This window comes from Lytechinus variegatus, chromosome 11 (assembly GCF_018143015.1).
Source record: "Lytechinus variegatus isolate NC3 chromosome 11, Lvar_3.0, whole genome shotgun sequence".
Taxonomy (NCBI): Eukaryota; Metazoa; Echinodermata; class Echinoidea; order Temnopleuroida; family Toxopneustidae; genus Lytechinus; species Lytechinus variegatus.
This window is the reverse complement of record NC_054750.1, coordinates 12,798,173-12,817,816: the sequence shown is the minus strand read 5'-3', so window position 1 is coordinate 12,817,816 and position 19,644 is coordinate 12,798,173. Positions and strand designations below refer to the sequence as shown.

At 36.5% G+C, this 19,644-nt stretch overlaps 2 protein-coding genes across 2 annotated transcripts in view; one reads left to right on the top strand and one right to left on the bottom strand.

Moving 5' to 3' along the window:
* Positions 1-6,613, top strand: part of LOC121424478 (carbohydrate sulfotransferase 15-like) — a 46,079-nt gene extending 39,466 nt beyond the window's left edge. The window contains exons 7-8 of the mRNA XM_041620176.1: positions 4,012-4,174; positions 6,089-6,613. Coding sequence (XP_041476110.1) covers positions 4,012-4,174; positions 6,089-6,267 — 342 coding nt within the window. The 3' untranslated portion in view covers positions 6,268-6,613. The remainder of the gene's footprint in view (positions 1-4,011; positions 4,175-6,088) is intronic.
* Positions 6,614-14,191: 7,578 nt separating this feature from the next.
* Positions 14,192-15,278, bottom strand: LOC121424218 (G-protein coupled receptor GRL101-like). Its single transcript, XM_041619826.1, has one exon. The coding sequence runs from the start codon at positions 15,200-15,202 to the stop codon at positions 14,192-14,194; it is 1,011 nt and encodes a 336-aa protein (XP_041475760.1). The 5' UTR covers positions 15,203-15,278.
* Between the last annotated feature and the right edge of the window lie 4,366 nt (positions 15,279-19,644).

The window sequence follows — 19,644 nt, the reverse complement described above, 5'->3', positions numbered from 1 at the left end:
AACTTGACCCTCAGCTCAAGGGTATACCCAGATAAAAATATTTTACCTACCTACCGAGATCGAGAAGACAAATTAAAATAAGTCTGGTAACCAACATAAGTTCTCTACACCGTTCTCCAAACCATAGGCGGCGGAAGCGGGGGGACGTGTCCCCCCTAAATTTGAGGACGGGGGGGGGGACGGTCCCCCCTAAATTTGTTGTTGACTTTTTTTTTTTTGCTTGTCAATTTATTTTCCTACGCCCCCCTAAAATTTTTTTGGGTTGAGAACCTTTTTTTTTTTTTGCTTGTCAAAATTTTTTTGGTTGTCCCCTCCTAAAATATTTGGCTTCCGCCGCCAATGGTCCAAACGAGTTCTCTTTGGCACCACATAATAGTTTGTACGTCTCTACAACGCTATCAAATTACGCGCGCTATGACACTGCTATGACTCTTCGATTCCCGAAATTCAACACCCCCGGGATTCAACAGAATACGTCATTCATAATGAATATTCATTTCTAACTCCGGTAATTGGAATTCATCGCTTACCGCTATATTTCTGAAGGCAAGAAAAGGGTTCAAGCACTAGCAAAGGGTGCATATGGAGTACGTAAACCAATCGCTGAAGCATGATCTGCAGCAGGGGTTCTCAAACTGACCCAATGACGAAATAAATTTATTTTTTTGGTAGGCCTACCGAAAAAAGGCGTAAAAGAGCCTTAAAGGCGAGTTCACGCTGAGAAAAAGTTTATAGTAAAAGTGGGAGAAAATAATAAAAAAATATTATTTGATCCATGAGGTCTTATGCATTCCTACATAGTGATTGGTTAAATATCAATGAATTTTCATTTCCTGGGATAAGAAATGTTTTTTACTGTACCTTTAGAATATCAAAAGACAAATCTTTTCACATCCGATCATGAAAAGACAACAATAGTAAGTCGTGGGTAACCATTAAAAAATGAAATTCATGCATTTTATATTGCATAACATAAAGAGGCAGCTACTAAATAATGACGTCAAAAATCCCAAGATTTAATAATAATAATAATAAACGCAAAATTGCCTCTAAGCGGTTAAGAGAGAGGAAAATGAAGTATAGAGGAAATAGAAATACTTTGCACAACAAAATGTATCAAAACTAATATTACAATTTACAACTTTCTCACCAGATCATGAATAAAGAAATACCATCAAATGGGCCAATAAACATATGATATCAAGATTTAAAAAGAAGACTTTTAAGCATAACTTTAAATGTATTAACACTATTAGCATTGAGAATTTGTAGGGGGAGATTGTTCCAAAGAAATGAAGCTGCATAAGAGAAAGAACGCTGACCGTATTGTTTGTAAGAAGTATGAGATCGAGAAAGAAGAGCAGAACGTAGAACTCGAACTGGCTGATATCGAGGAAGGAGATCATAAAGGTATGAAGGAGCTAGACCATGATATGACTTGAAAGCAAGAAGAATAATTTTGTAGGTGATACGAGAAGTAATAGGAAGCCAGTGGAGTTCGTTGCGAAGCACAGGAGTAATGTGGGAAGAACTAGGGACACAAGAAACAAGACGAGTCGCAGGCCAAAGAGAAGGGAATTACAATTATCTAACCGAGATGTGACAAAAGCATGAATAAGACGATGGGATGTATTCTGATCAAGAAACCTATACGAATTTTACTTATTTTTCTTTTAGCTACAAAGGCAGACTTACATATAACATCAACATTTTGAGACATGGAAAGGGATGAATCCATGACAGCACCAAGATCATTCCGCACTATATTTGAGGGCTTAATTACAGACTGCCCGATCCTTACAATAATTTGAGGAACATCAGATCAATACTTAGAATGAAAGTGAACAAGTTCAGTCTTAGAATCATTTAAAGAAAGCTTATTCTGAAATGACCAAGTTCTAACATCCTTCAAACAATCTTCCATTCTTTGGATAGCACAAGATCGATCCCTAGCACTAAAAGTGGTGTATAATTGAACATCGTCAGCGTACATCATACATGAAATACCATGTGCCCTCATAATATCCTGAAGGGGGATATAAACATTGTAAAAAATCAACGGACCAGCCACAGAGTCCTGTGGAACTCCAGACCAAAGGTTATTTTAAATTCTAGTAACTTTCTCAATCGTTAACGGATTTCCCTGAAACCTTCCCCAATATTTTTATAATTTTCTGCTATTTCTACAACAAAAATTTCTTCAGGGTGAACTTAAAATCGAACATACATGTACTGAGGCTTTTCGACATGTACTACTTGGATGATAATCAGAACAGACGGACATGGAAAAACTGACTAATAAATGAAGTTCAAAAGACTGATCACGACCATCCCATTTATACGATGTGGAAAAATGCTAGCATTATGTTAATGTTGAAAACAAGAGTCAACGCTCTCCTAATGTAGGAGTGATCTAACGAGGAGTTGGTTCACGATTTCATACTGCTATCTTGTTTTTAATATGAAAACTAGTTACTTAATTTACATAACATATTTGATCTCATCCTCGGATGCCTTTAGTATCAATTAAATGAATAAAAAGAGAACTTCCACTTGCCCTTGGTTCGTTATGCAGTTATGTGTTAAAATAACCAAATCCATTCTGACTATATAGGACACGTTTCTTTTCTCCACCAGCCATTGGTTAAAACTAGTTTTCGGCTAATATCAATTTGTTTATACTGGGCCAAAATTATGGAACTCCCTTCCTACTTCGTCAAAGCAATCAGTTAGCCTTAGTGTTTTTAGAAACAAGTCTAAGACAGTTATACCGAAGAAACACTTAGAGCGATAAACGAATGCCTGCTTGTATATCTTGTCTAACTTTTTAACTTGTTATTATTATTTGTTTGGCGTCACCTGTGCCTGGGAGGCGAAAAGCGAACTGAATCACTATGACCCGCAAGTCTTTCCTCCCGATATAACTGATTGGGGGAATGCAGGTGGACCACTACATGGGGTTTCCCCCTAAATTATAAACTCTTATACGAATAGTGCAGTGGGTTCTTAACGTGCAAAGGTGGTGACTCTCCTCTACACGGGGCCTCCATTTAACGTCCTATCCGAGGGACGGAGTGTTTTCCATTGTAACATAGCATGCATCTATGAAACATGGGAGAGACGTTGACACACAACGCACTGGCTTCAGTCATCCGCCCGGGGTGGACTCGAAACCACGATCTTTGGTTCGACGGGCAGACGCGTTACCGACTGAGCCAACACCGCTCTCTACATATTTTTTTTATATTTTCCCCATAATTATCTATGCGATATAAGAGCTCTACTACTTTTCATATTTTTCTCTTTTACCTCTTTTGTTTCTTCTATTTGAATTTCAGATTCTTATACTTTAGGTCTGATAGAATTTCTTGGCATTTTTTGTGTATCTTTTGCAAACATGATTATTGATACTTTGTTATTTACTCAAATTTGTTTAATACTTTTGTTTGCTTGTTCTCAAATGTTTTAAATGCTTGATTGTGTACATGTAAGTTTGTAACAATCTGGTGGCCAATGACCTAGAAGCTAAGCTCCTTAGAAGGTCATAACGTTTCTTTTCCATCTTGTCTCATGGATCTTGCTATATATGTTCCATAATAATGTAGTGCATTTACATTTGTTCTTTGCTATTTACTTGTATTGTCATGATTTACTGTTGATGTTGTTATTGGAATTGAAGCCAAATAAAGACTTATTCATTTATTTATCTACAAAATTCCAACCATGCAAAACGCTTCAAAATCATAATTATAATAAAAACCGTCGGTGTAATTTAATGATAGCCATCATTGTTTTCATCGATCACAATTTAGATAATTGTTTTAATTTGTGGTTTTTACATGTTCAATTGTGTATTGGCCTGAACTAATGTTGAGTTGAAATGAAGCTATGAAATCTTTAATCTGCAGGGGTTAATGTTGACATGAGGAAAAAAAAAATGACCATGATTATTATTCAATATTATTTAATATGATTATTATTTGATATACATATTTCCCGTCCTCCTTTCAGCCCTATACCGTATTTCCTGCACTAAAGGGTGGACTCTACTCGGTATTCGCTCGTGATTGGATGGAAGCTTTTTCACCTGACGGAGTACTCGTCATTCGATTAGAGGATTTGGAGACACAACCTCTTTCTACGTACAGAAAAATCATTAAATTTCTCGACTTAGGTAAGTCTAGACCATTAGAAATTTTTTTGGGGGAATTTGAATTATTTAGGCCTACAGGAAGGATACATTGAAAATGTGTTTTTTGTACCCTGTAGAATCGGAAATCAACACAATCAACAATAAAGCACGTGCGTTTTTCAATATAACCTACTTTGCCAATTTTAGTAACACTTTAATTATTCTGCACAAGTGATTGAAATGACAAAATAACTCCAAATGAAATTATCCTAGTAATTATCGTGCAGAAACATTTGTTTTTCAGGAATTTCGTTGGTATGCAGTTTTGTCTATTTTGTTATGGTCAGGGTGACCAGACGTCCCGTATTTCCCGGGATCGTCCCGTATTTTGCCCCTTTGTCCCGGCGTCCCGACAAACCCTTCCCGGGACGCCTATTTGTCCCGTATTTCAGAATATTAAACAAATTATAATTAATGTATAGAAAGTGAAGAATTTTCATCAAATAACCAACAGATGACGAAACAGAGATAACAATAAAATCGATAACTGTTGCAACTTCTGTGTGTGGCAGGCGGCTAGACGGACATGTAGCTCGGAGCTGATTCTCAGTGGTGCAAACAATCTCACATAATAAACTTTTCTTCACCAAAATAATCCCCAATTCGGCAGAAATTTTTTTGTGATTATATTATGGATTCTCATAGTAGTGATTTGGTGATGCAATCGGAGGAGAAAGTTATTGAGTTTTCATAACTAGATCTAGTTGTTTCAGCTTTCGTTTTGAGTCTTATTCTGATCGGTGCGAACTTGTAATGGGATGGGAGATGCCTGTGTATGATGCTGTGAAATTTGACAATGTTTCATTTTGAATTTTATTCATTTCTAAAACATTTCTTTCTTTTTTTCAATTTTTGAAACATATAAAAAAAAACAAATATCATTATAATTTTTTGTTAAAATGATTGGATTTTTTTGTTTCCTTGAAGTTTGAACTTTTCCTCTTTCTTTCTTTTCTGTCTTTTATCTTCATCCTTCTATCCTTCGAATCCTGCTTGCCTTTTTCTTTGTTCCATCTTTTTCCTATCTTTCTTTTTTCTGATCCCTTCATTCTCACTGTTCATTTCTCTTTCTTTCCTTCTTTCTGCTACTTACCTTTTTTTATTTCCTTTTTTATTTCCTTCATTCTTTCCGTCCTTACACTTTCTTTGCTTCTTCTTCGCCTTCCTCTCCTTTTTCTTTTCGTTCTTTCTTTCATTCCATTATTTTCTTTCTTTTTTTTCATTCACTCACCCCTTCATTCTTTCCTCCCTCTATTTAATTCATTTCTACTTTCTTTCATTCTTTATTTTACTTTTTTTGCTTCCAATTCTTTTCCCATATTCTTTCTTTCCCTTAATCTTTCCTTCCTCCAATATCCTGTTTTCTTCTTTCTTTTTTTTGGCTTTCTTTCAAAGAATGAAGGAAAATTTTTCTTTCCTTCACTCTTTAATTCTTTCTTCCTCATTTTTACTTACTTTCTTTTTCCTTTCTCTCCTTTATTTTTTATTTGACACATTAATTCCCTTCCTTTCTTTATTCATTTCAAAGAATGACGGACACCTTTTTTTCTTTCTTTTATTCCTTCTTTCATGCTTCTCTTATTCTAACTTTCTTTCTTTTAAATTTTTCTTTTGTTTCCTTTATTTTCTTTATTTCATTTCCCCTTCATTCTTCTTTCTCTCCTCTCAATTAATATCTTTTCTTTCTCTCCTTCATTCTTTCATTTACCCTCCGTTCCTTTTTCGTTGTAGTTTTTTGGCAGGTCTAACACTGTGTAGCCTTATTTGTTGATTTTTTAAAGACCTGGCTCTGTTGATCCGCTCGTGCAGCGTGCTTTGTATGTTAATTGTCCCGTATTTAATTTTGTGAAATCTGGTCACCCTGGTTATGGTTCATGGAATTGTTATTTTTCGCAGGACAACTGAGCGAAGAGAGAGAGAATGAAATCATCTACGCTCCTAAGAAGAACGTGAACAGAAGGAGGAAACAGATTCTTCCAGAAACTAAACAGATTTTGGACGATTTTTACGCACCTTACAACAAGGATATGGCGCTTTTAATGAAAGATGACAAATTCTTATATCCTGTAACATAACCATGTTAACCACGTCCATTTCTCTACTTATTATTTAAGGTGTAAGCTTGAATAATTATTTATTTTCAACTATACTCATTAACATTATTATTTTCTATAATATAATTCATTAATTCTATCATCGACATGCATCTATACATGTGAGTGTATGTGAGGCTGAGTTTGTGTTCGAATGCATTCATGACATGTACAGAAGTGAGCTTTTATTTACTATATGTTACATGTTTTGAGAAAATGGGTAATATAATCCTTCCCTAATCCCGAAATTACACTGCAAACAATACCAATGTTAATTTAAAGGACAAGTCCACCCCAACAAAATTTGAATAAAAGGAGAAAAATCCAACAAACATAACAAAAATCAAAATCTGATTTTTCTCTTTTGATTACAATCAACAATCTTCTGAGGTGAACTTGACCTTTAAGGTCAAGTTTACCCCAGAAAATGTGATTTTAATAAATAGAGAAAAATCCAACAAGCATAATGCTGAAAATATCAAAATCGGATGTAAAATAAGAAAGTTATCTCAAATTAAAGTTTCGCTTATTTTTCACAAAACAGTGATATACACAACTCAGTGACATGTAAATGAGACAGTCGATGATGTCACTCACTCACTAATTCATTGTTTTATTGTTTGAATTATACAATATTCAATTTTTTACAGATTCGACAATAATGACCACCTTGACTTAACCATATACATGTAGTATTAAACAATGCCAATTCCTCATGTTCATGATGAATTAGTTGTTGTCTCACTTGACACCGAGGAGAAAGTTCTAATGTTTTACATTTCAAATAATAAAATACAAAAGAAATAGCGAGTGGATGACATCATCAGTCTCCTCATTTGCATACCGATCAGGATGTGCATATAACTGTTTTTTGAAATAAAGCAAAACTTTAAAATGTCACAACTTTCTTGTTTTACATCCGATTTTGATGAAATTTTCAGCGTTATACTTGTTGGATTTATCTCTTTTTATTCAATTCAACTTTTTGTTGGAGTAAACTTGTCCTTAAACACCAGCTCTGTGTATTTTTCCCGACAAACCTAAAAAGCTAAGGCAATTCCAATTAACAAAAAGGGCGACAAACATGACATTACTAACGACAGAACAATTGCATTATTGCCCTTCTCCAAATTGTTAGAAAAAAATAGTTCACAGTAGACTTTACAAATTTATTCCCATCAATAACATTTTAATAGCCCTGCAGTCTAGATTCCGTAAGAATTTCTCTCTCGGTGTACTGAATTTATTTAGTGTGATATCTGATAAAATAGACATGAGAAATTACTGCGTAAGTGTATTTATTGCCCTATCTAAGACCTTTGACACCATTATTCAACACATTTTGGTAGAAAAACTAGAATTTTATGGACTCAGAGGGGTCCCACCCCATTGTTTTTTTTTATAGTTACTCATCACACAGAAATCAATATTGTGGTGATCGATGGTGTCAGATTCCATTTTAGTCATTTTTCATGTGGAGTTCCACAATGATCTGTATTAGGCCCACTTCTTTTTCCTGTTTACATAAATAACATTACAAATTGTTCTTCAAGTTTTAAATTTTCTCTGTTTGCTGATGATACCACTGTTTCAATTTCATGTAAAAACATACTTTATCTTGTTAGCAAACATTGAATTGGATAAATTTAACGGGGTCCGAACATTTGACCGAAGGCCCTTGAGACCAACTTTTGTGTTTTTGTATTATTTTCCTTCATCTGCCGAGTGGTTTAAGGCGCCTCGTTGCAGCGGCGTATGCCTGTTATCAGAGGAAGAAGGGGGCACAGCCAAATGTTTCCCGTTAACTCCGTCTAGAATTAGTGACATAGCTAAGATTTCAGTTTAGGGGCGGTAGTGAGCACGGAAAGCGCGCTCCCTTGGGGGTGCAAAGCTCCGACGTTTCTGTGAATCGTTCCTTGTCTGCTCCCGCTCATCATCTTAATAAATACTCTGTCTGTTTTCGGGGAGGGGGGGGGGTAGAGCCAAAATATTCCGGTAGCTAAGTCCAGAAGGATATAATTTTACGGGGAGGTAGAGAGCACCCGAAGTGGCGAAACGCTTAATACTGAGCGCGCGAAAGGCACTTCCTACAAGGAAGAATTTTCTCCTTCCCGCGCAAAGCACGGAACCTCTGACGTTTTTTTTCGAATTATTCCTTACGTGCTCCCGCTCCTCTTCCCGTGCTGACTGTCGCCCCCTTGAATTAAATCCTAGCTTCGCCACAATAGACTTAGTTAGCGAGATATATTTGGGCTGTGCCCCTTTCCATTTCAGGCACAAAATGTAAGAAGAGCGGGTGCAGACAATAAACGATTTAAATAAACGTCGGAGCTTCCGCAAATGTCCACCCCCCCTTCCGATAACAGGCAGAGGACGCATAGAGATGAGCGAGAGCAGATAAGGAACAATTCAAAGGAACGTCTGACCTTCCACGCTTCTCGAGGGGAGGGGGTACACTCCCCTCCCTGCACCCCCCCCCCCCCTTCCCTGGACGCGCTTCCCGTGCTCACTGCTGTCCCCTTAACTGAAATCCTAGTTATGCCACTAATTCTAGACGGAATTACTGGGAAATATTTAACTCTGTCCCCTCCCCTCTGATAACAGGCACCTGTTACGCCGCTGCAACGAGGCGCCTTAAACCACTCGACCGCGACACCTCATGAATGGGGAAAAAGTCGTTCCCGCGGGCCTTTGATCCCTAGGACCCTCGGTCTCGCAGGCATTTGGTCTTGAGGCTATCACCAATTAAACAAATGGTTTTGCTTTCAACAAATTATTCCTTAATCTTGAGAAAACCAAGTATATGATTTTTTCGAACAAAAGGAATGTCCCATCTCATCCCCCGATGTTTACATTTATTACATGGGTTGACAATAAACAAACATCTCTCTTGCAAATCTCGTATTATTTGTATTCAGAGGCGTCGATCCTGGGGGGGGCAGGGGGGCGATCGCCCCACCAATGAAAATATGGGGGGCAAACATATCATTTTGCCCCCCAATAATTCCGGATATGCATTAAAAAAAATTGTAATGTCAGCAAGCGAGATGGAGATACCAAGCTCGTTCTTTGTTTAAAATCGTGCTCAAAATCATGATGTCCGCTTTTCGGATTGGAATATTAAAATTTTCAGCTCGCGCTTCGCGCTCGCATCATTTCTGTAGCAAAAACCCATACTTTTCATGATTAAATAGCTGAATGTAAATGTCCCGTTTTCATTTCTAGGCCTCAAAAGAACTCCTGCTCCGATTTGCAATCATCTTTGCTTGGATATAATTATATCTTGTTCTTTATCAAAAACGGCCATTAATCTGTCATTTTTCAGATCAAAATATCAAAATTTTCAGCTCGCGCTTCGCGCTCGGATCTATTCTTCTTTTAGATACAAATCTTAATCATTGGTACCAGAAATTCTTAGAATATCAAATTTTCAGGTCAGAATATAAAGAATTTACAGCTCACTCTCGGCACTCGTACATATGTATCCTCCTCATGAGTTACTACAAACGGTCCTAAACAGGCACGCTTTTCCTGTCAGTATACTAAAAAATTAGCTCGCGCTCGCATTAATTTGTGTGTGTGGGTGGATGTTTTTACGATCGAGCGCCTTTGGAACGTTAATGATTTTGCCCCCCCCCCCAATCTGAAAAATGGATCGACGCCCCTGATCAAGATCCATTTATGTTCTAAGTTACGACATTATGTTTCTACATCAATTTTGATTACTTTATATAATAGCATCATACTACCCCATTTGAATTATTGCAATGTTGTCGGTGTTACACTTTCAAATCACACTCATATGAACTACCGTGACGTATTTTTACTCCCCCCCCCCAGTAATTTGCATTATATCAAATGTTCCCTACTGCACTAACACAAAGCCTCTTTTTTTCTAAACTAAACATAATGCCATTACAAGAATTGGTATCAGTTATTTTTTTTTGGGGGGGTAGGCTTAATTGTGACAGAACTTCGGTACTGTTACCGATAGAGGAAAGGCTACTCTTTCGTCTCCGTGTGGTTTTAAGACAATGGAAGTGGATTGATATTTAGCAGAAACACCTATTTGTCTCAGTGGGGGCTTTAAATTTGCATACTTTCTTCCACAAATTTGCAAATACGGAAAGGGGGGGGGGTGACTTTAAAATCTAGCCAAACATTAAGGGTTCCACAAGCAAGGTATTTTAATAGTCAAGCTAAGGATAAGGGTGGGGTACATTCGTCAGGCTCTTGCTGGACTATGTTGCCCGAATGTAATTGCTTGCGATATGCAGAGTAATAATGCCTCTAACTTTTCCAACTTATTTCATTAACATAAAAAGTTGCTTTAACTAGGTAGAAAACCCCTTTTGCCCTCATACCCGTATTTGCAATATACAACTTTTTTTATCGCTACGCTCATTACATGTATTTATGCGTGTTAGTCACACCAAACCAGTTGAGGCAAGGACCGATTGAGTCTAGGACCGATTGAGTCTATTGTACTCTTTTGAAAGGCATGACAGCGAGCGCATTGAAGTCGGTATCACCAGTGTGACTAGTGACAGAGGTTGCTTTTTGGTGTCATTTTATCGCAATATCGGGGAATACATTGGAGGTATATTCTCTTTATCTAAGCAAGTTAAGACATTAATACTGTAATGAAGCAAATCAATGTTCCCGTTAATATTTCCTCTTTCGTGCTGAATTTTTACATTTTGCATTAGTTGTTGATATTAATGATAAGAAAAAAATATAATTGCACATGCAAATTTTTGACCAAAAACATGGAAATTTGAGCATTTATTCTCATATTTTTCCAAAAATATTAACCGGACCGTCCAGAAACGATTGCAATCGTTTCTGCTATCTAAATCATTATACAATGCGTATTTGTTTAATATTTTCCCATTGTCTGTGCAAAAATATGAAAATAATTGATTTTCATGAAAAATCAAAGATGGCCGACAAAAATGGGTTCCTTTGGGCCTTCCGTGCAGGAAATGACCCGGCAGCAACACATTTTCTTCACTAATATCATGCCAACATGATGGGACCATCACACCTTACGTACCCGATCAGCTGAATAAACTCTCCCAGCCCCCGGTCTATGTGTTTGAAAAAAACATTCAGTCATTTATTTGTTTTATTTCATTGAAAGACCCCTCCATTAAATAACCTCCCTTTTTGCGCTGTTGCATTGGTGTACTTAGTGTAATTATTACTTATTGTTTATCTTTACTGTGAATTTTAACTCGGTGGTCCTTGTTCTTAGCTCTGCTTTCTTAGGGGTCACAAACCATCATTCTATTTGTTGTTTTTGCCGTATATTCTGTTTGCACTTGTATATGATAATCTATTTTGGTATGTATTTGTGCATTTGTATTGTACCTGATGAAAAAAAATAGATTGAATTGGATTGAATAAATTGTATGACCATGATGACGATGATAATGGAGTACTGATTAATGATTACGGTACCATAGGTACTGTATTAGGTTAGAGACAAGGTCAAGTATTTTAATTGTTTGTTTGAGAGTGTGTGTGTGGGGTGAGTTGCTTCTACGTCCAATGCCATTCTGTCCATTGACAACGTCGTATTATTCCTTTTGGTCCAATATCATTTCGTTCAGTAGTCATTTCGCCAGATAGCCAGTCAGTCTAAGAGCAACACCGGCGAAAGCCACTACTTAGTCTAAGAGCAATTTCGTCCAATAGCCACTTTATCTTAGATCCATTTCGTCTAAATGCCACTTCGTTTAACATACACTTCTTTCAATTGCCATTTAAGTGTAATACCCACTTGGTCCAATCCCCATTTGGTCCAATTTCGTCTTGGTCTAATAACTGGGTCAGGAGCGGATTCAGGGAATATGAACCCCGGTGAAAAAAATTAGAAGAAAAAGAAACACACAACAATATAGGATGAACGATAATTATTAAGACGCGAATAGCGATTTTTTAGCCTGATTTTGATAACCGTCTCTGCGTCGCATTCAGCCTATGCTCAGTTTTCTCAAATTTAATAATTTTGGGCCATGCGGAATTCGTCCATCAAGTAAAAAATGTGATATCAAGCATCATGATTTTATGAAAACAATTTTCAATTTGATATCTGAAAATAAAATTAATGTACATTGTCTGACCATGGATCTAACTAGTTCTATTAGGGTCCATGATCTGACATTGGGAAATTGGGAAAAAGGGATGAACGTCTACATGAGTGTGTGTAGGGGCGTGAAAGGAAAGAGCCGTGTCGTTGACATCAGTTATTCCCGACCTTTCGTTTGAGGACGCACACGCTTATTTACAACGGTAGTTGATTTTGGAAGAGACTTTTTGGGCCTGTCATCATGGTCTTAAAACTCTGTCCTGCAATGCAAATTGTGTGACATGAGATTTTTCTTCGTTTCGCTTCTGCGACGGAAACATTCAATATGCGTTTCGTGTGCAAAATTCTGGTTGCTACTATGGTAACAGCGATATATCCGATTGAGGACTACTTTCCAAAGCCACATTTGACTCCTAGAGCTCGAGAGGACGCCCGGTGGGCCACTTCCACCGATTAGTTGATACCAGGAGCGACCACGCGTAAAAGGGGACAGAGTGGGCAGGTATGTTACGTATAGGCCTTCGTAACGTTATAAGGGTGTAAAAACGATGTTTAAAATGCTGAAGAAAAGGGATATATATCAAATACTTGTAGGGTTTCACAAGCCAAATACTTGTTAAGAGATGCATTTTCATAATCTGGAAAAGAATTGCTTCCCTTGTTTAGGGTACTTTTCGGAACCCCATGGTCGTGCTTGGTATCCACTCATCAATGGAAGTGGTCCCCCGGAATTTAAATGTAATCCCCCATTTCTGGGGAAAGTAAAACATGATGCCCCTTACATCGTGTGCGAGAGGCATATCGTTTGTGTAGAAGAAGTAAACAAACGGAACAAAAGAAACAAAAAAGAAACGAGTTCAAATTTATTGCATATTATGATGTGTACATATTAACGCATGCGAAATGTTCGGCTGGAGAGGTTGATCTGACCCATGAAATCAATTGCCAGTGATCCACCAATAATCCATATTAAATGCAATATCGATTCGATGGACTGTAATGATCTATATCTAAGCCTTAATTCAGTAAGTTTTTCCTCTCTCAATATGTTCTGGATTTGTTTAAAAAACCACTTTCTTATCCATGTCATTATTTCAGTTCATTGTCAGTTCATTGATGGCGTGCAAATAATTCCACAGAAGATTATTATTCCAGGTGGAAATAAAATCTGCTCTGACATAAAGTCTGGCGTGAAACTCTTAGCACTGATCTGATGAAGTGATCTGGTATGATATGATGATTCTTGAAGAAACTGTCATCTTATATATACACATTTCAACTATTCTAGATACATGTACTTCTAGTATTGTCTTAAAAAAAACCTTCTCCTTCTTTCTGGAACAATCAAAATTCAAAAACATTCTTGAATGACCTTCAGTGAAATTAACATGTCAACAAACTAGCTAAGCCTATTGTTTATTTACACTAACTATACAAGTCTATTGTAAAGCAATCCCTATTGTTTAGCAGTCTGTATTGTCTCTCGTGGGACATACCAGAGATAACAAAGATTATTCAAAGATTACTCATGTGTAACACAGCTGTACTATAGAGCCTTCTGGAACATTCTTAATCATTCCAAAATATCCTTAAAGGGGAAATATCTAAATAAATGAATGTAATTGCTCTTGCAATTCTTCTTCTATATAACACCCCCCCCCCCTGGGGAAAAGAAAGCTTTACCGTAGTAAAGATTGAATGGAAACCTTGAATTTACAATCTCCTCAGATTGAAAATCGCACAATATCGTGTATGATATCAGTTGTCATGGTTATTGACAATCATGAGCAACATCAAAGTCTGCATGTTCCACTATGACATCCGTTTAGCAACTGTGTTACCCATCGCTACAATGGATCGAGAAAGTGGTGATTTAGTTTGATTCTTGCAAGTACAGAGAGCAGCAAATGTGTACAAATATGGGTTCAAGGTAGAATTAATTGGTAAGATAAAAACCACCGCCCATGCATACAGAGATACCGGTAAGTCGATCAATCCTATCTGTGACAAGATCCCCATGATGATGACTGGCATCCAACAACAAAAATCGGTCCCGACGATCAGCGCCATTTTAATAGTCATCTTTCGTTCGCGCTGCTGACGTTCCGACTTTACAATTTGAGCCGACTTTCTGACCTGGAGGAATATGATGACGTAACAAAGAAAGATGAGGACGAACACCGCCAAGTTGACACCTAGGTATAATGCAATGGAATATGTCCAATATGGTCGATGCTCCGTCTCTGTGCTTTCGATGAAAATGTAAAGAGATTCGGTTGCATCGTACTGGATGTAGCCACTCTTTGTCGAATATCGGTTGAAAGGCAGGCCCACACAGACATCGGAAAAACCGTAGAAATCCTTGACACTGTTGCCGAGGAGAATAGGTGAAAAACTAAGAACCAATGCCAATAGCCAAGTCAGGACCAAACTGACCCGTCCGGATGTATTGCGAAACTTGATGGTGCCAAAGGGAAAAGTGATGCAAAGAAACCGATCAAGGGTGATGAGTGCGAGAAGAAAAACAGTAGCCTCGCTTGATAAGAGGGCCACAAAACCAATAAGTTTGCAGAGGTTAGACTCTCGCCAGGTCAATGCTGTTAGATAGTAGAGTTCACCGTAATACAGATCCATGGATGCAATAACTAGCATATAAATACCCATCAGATAATCCGCTATCGCTAAGTTTGAAATAAAGAGTCTCTGAACGTTGTTATTCCATAATTTCCCGTTTCGAAGTCGGAAGAAAATCACCATGCTGTTCCCAAATAATGATCCGAATCCAATGACCCACATGGCGTACCTGAGGGCGTCGTGCGGCATGAGACGGGAACAGGAGTCAAACGGAGTTGGGTTGATGATGGAACACGACGTTATGTTTTTGAACAGGCAGCAAAGTCTGTAATCGTCAGTAGACCTGGGAGAGAGAGACCAATAATTATTCATGAAGCCGATTATTAAGAAGCGTCTAAGATAATTAATTTCACGTCATTGTATCCAACTTTCTGTTCAATCAGGCTTACCCGCAAAGAAATTAGGTTCGATGACAATTGCTTTGCTGTGAATTCCATACACTAATAGAATTACCAACGTCAACCCTGGATTTAACATTATACCCTATCCTAAACCTGAAATGAAACCCTAGTGCAACCCTAACCCTTTTATCTTAGACAAAATGAAGCCCGGAACAATTGTCGCAGGAGAAAATGCCGTGTCACCAGAAAGTTTGTCATTCGCAATCTGTCTTGATTATAGTACATTTCATACTAGGGATGAATTCTTGAAAATCAATCCTGATAATATAATCTATAGAGCAAGTAAAGTAAGGTTTAAGTACGTGATGGTCATAATTATCTATGAACTTACATGTCAAAGACAAACATATCTTGGTAAGGGAATAATGCACAGGATCTAATCGTAATACATATATATATGATAAAATGTTGATGTTGCTTTTCTGACATGAGGCAGGACAGTAGCATAAACTAAACTTGCTATACTCACAGTTTTTCCAATGTCTTAATGTTGTTGAATGTTCCATACTGCAAATTTACTAGCTTTAAATCAACCAGATGTCTGAAATTGTAAAAATATCAATTTCAGTATATGAATTTATGATATAACATAACTATTTTACCGATACATTTATATTGCACATATTACCGGAGGTATTTACTTACAAATGCTTTAGGTTTTTAAGGTTATCAAATGCTCCAAGTTCAATGGCCTCGATGGGGTTGAAGCTTAGGTTTCTGGAAAGAAAGAATACTTATATCAGTCATTCTCTGATCAGAATAGGTGTGAGCATTTCAAATAAATTTTTGAATGGAAATCTTGTTATCTGTCGGCTATATAAACTGCTGTCCTTGAGGGTTCTGATTTTATAACAGAATGAATATGATGGAAGACAGGTTAATATATGGTTTATATGATCACAGGAACACTAATATGCGACACTCTAAAAAACAAATCGATCAAATTACTAGTTAATCGGGTCAGCTGGGTGCAACTTTTATTCTATTCATTTTTTAATATTTTGCAGATTGATTTCTGACTAGAATATATGTCAGAAAGGTGACTTGACATATCAGTTGACTACCGATCTAGTCAATTTGACTGCTTTGTTTTAGGAGTAAACGTAACCCAATGGAAGATTTTCTTATGCCAATCGGACCTTCCTTATTTAAAACCATTGCATATGTTGGATCGCCAGGTCTTTTATTCATGAGATATTTATGTTTCATAGATAACTCCTGGGCCCTGTTGTACAAAGAGTTACGATTAATCCGATCAATCGTAACTCTACGGAAATCCATTAGTGTCATAATTTTTTCTACGAAAAAATTGCACAATGTCCTTTTTATGCAAAGAGAAGCGCAGTGAATTTTCAAGAAAACAATGAATACATGAACATACATCACGGCTAGAAAATATTTTGAACAAACATGCATAATAGATGTTGACGTTGCTGGCCGTCCATAGTTGCGATTGATCGGATCAATCGTACCTCTTTGTACAAAAGGGCCCTGATATACTTTGCATCATTCGTTCTTAATAAAGTATATTCCAACCCCTTTATGCTCTCTCTCTCTCTCATCAAGTGCATTTGAAACCCAACAAATCTTGTGAATACTTACAAATCTTCCAATCTAGTCAAGCCAACAAATGTTCCTGTTTCGAGATGTGTTATATAATTGGCGTATATGAATCTGCAGGTTTTTTTTTAAAAGGGTAATGGTACAAAATTATTACACACCTTAAAGCATTTAGGGCATTAGTAAGAATTACATACAGGAGCATGACGTCACATAGCGGAGGGCTTTTGTACTATTTCAAATGTAAATTTTGTAGGTAATTACTGTAATGTCCGTATAACTGTTTTTATGGGGTTTTCTTTTATAAATTAAGTGGCGACATTGGATCCCTCTTAATTGATAAACCGTCCCTCTCTTAAAGCCATGATCAGTCATTATACTATACTCATGACAGTTCATCACCGGTCATTGCGTTTAAAAAAATATATATACATATATTTCTCCGAGGCTCATTTCAAACACAGCTCGTTTACTGTCAATAGATCCTGAGATGCAGGGGCATGAGAGGGGAATCATTGACATACTTTACTCATACTTTGATAGATATTTGATGTATTCTCACTCTAAGATTGTTATATGACGGAGTTTGAAGCGCCGTACCAAGAGGAAAATCGAATTTAATCACCAAAAGTTAATTCTCACTTAGGAAACGTCCTCGAGCTCATCAATTCATAATACAAGAATATACATAATATGTATATATTATATTTATATATTATATAAATATATACATTTTGGAATTCCCGTTCACTGTACCAGACGAACATGACAATATAAATAAGTATAATAGATGTAAAACGTTTTATGTTTCAGGAGCTAGCATTTGAGTCAGATTAAATAAAGTTACAATAGGCTCATCAAGATTCATAATACCCTTTTTTAACATGAATCATGTAATGATGCATTTGATAGGCTATGTCACTTACAGCCATGAAAGCGATTTTAATTCCGAGAAACATCCTGGCTCCAAGTTAGAGACGCTGTTGTTACTCATATTCCTAGGACAAAAAAACGAATATTATATATTATGTATTTGACATTTGGACCAGTTTCACAAAGACCTGCTAGGGTGATACCTTTGTAAGTATGGTAAATACCATAACAGTCCACAGCAGCCTTAACAGCAAAAACTGTGGTGTTAACCGGTGTACATTGAGGACCACACGAGTTATTTTACACCGGTGTTAAATTGGTGGTGTTAGTTTTACACCTATAGGTATTATTACAACACCTATGGTTCTTACATTTACACTCTTTGGTGTTATGTTCAATCTCCAGGGCGTTAATTTAAAACCTATAGGGTGTGGTCCTCTATTAACACCAATTGGTGTCAGTTTTAACACCACAGTTTTTACAGTGTAGTAAAATGAAGGACAAAGGGATAGATATACAATAATTGCAAAGCAACCAAAGTTCTAACTCTTTATGAAGCGGATCCCAGTATTCTCATATAGCTGTAAGCATTAATGTACGTAATTTCGATTTGAATAACTTTGTTATTTTATCTAAATTTCGTTGTCTTTAATGATTAAGTATTATCCTGCACCTCTCCTTATAGTTTTCATTGACCTATCTAATATAGTGGAGAATTATACGAAAACATAACACACTTATCATTTCTGATAATGGAAAACCTATCAATTAAATTGCCACCGACTTTAAACATGTTAAAGTAGAATATGATACTTTTCGAATGATGAAATGAAAACGTATGACAGTGTATCGGGGAATATATTCGATGTGGAATTAGTTGTGATTCTTACTAGATTTGTCAGTCCTTATTACAACCGCTCATGTTCTCATGATAAAACTTTTTGACGGAATATGCTATTTCTGTATTTCAAAGATTTTTGTCAGTTTAAATTCTTTATTCCATTTCCATTCAAAACATAATACAAAGTAATATGAAGTAATACAAAACAAAAACAATTGTACTGACGAGCATTCTTACTTCGTAAAACAAAAGACAGTATAATATTGAGCATAAATGGAAATGAGGGGGGTCCACTAAGAAGCAACGCTGTAAAGTGTGGACCCCCCTTGGAAATGAAAAAAAATATAATCGACTTATTCATATGCGTTTACATACAGGAAACAAAAAGAGAAGGAACAAAATATTCATTATACACATTCAAAGAACAGTTACTGGATTGGACTAAAGACGTATGAGTTGCACCGTTTCTAAATCTCTGGTTCACGGCACTTGTAAACATCAAGTTGTAGTAATTTAATAATAAGTATATATACAATTTCCCAAATCCAGTAAAATACTTACAAACCGTAGAGAGCTGGAAGGCCAGAAAATGTATTCGATGATATATTCATTATGCCGTTATGAGAAAGCAACCTGTAAAATTAGATCATTTAAACATTTCGTAAGTATCGTTTTTCTACACTAGATATCTCTTTGTCATGGAGCTGCACTTGCTCTGTAGCATAAATACATACTTTTTTTAAATTTATTAACAGATTTGTGGCTACAATAGAATGGTAGAAATGTCATATAAACAATTAAATTTCTTGAATATCAATGATCTATGTGAAGATACTAGTAATTGAGTGATTGCTTCAAAAAAAATAAGGTGACATGGAAGTGAAATTTTCAATACAATTTTCTCTAAGAATTATACATGTATGTTGTAATAAATGAAATATGTCATCAAATCATTT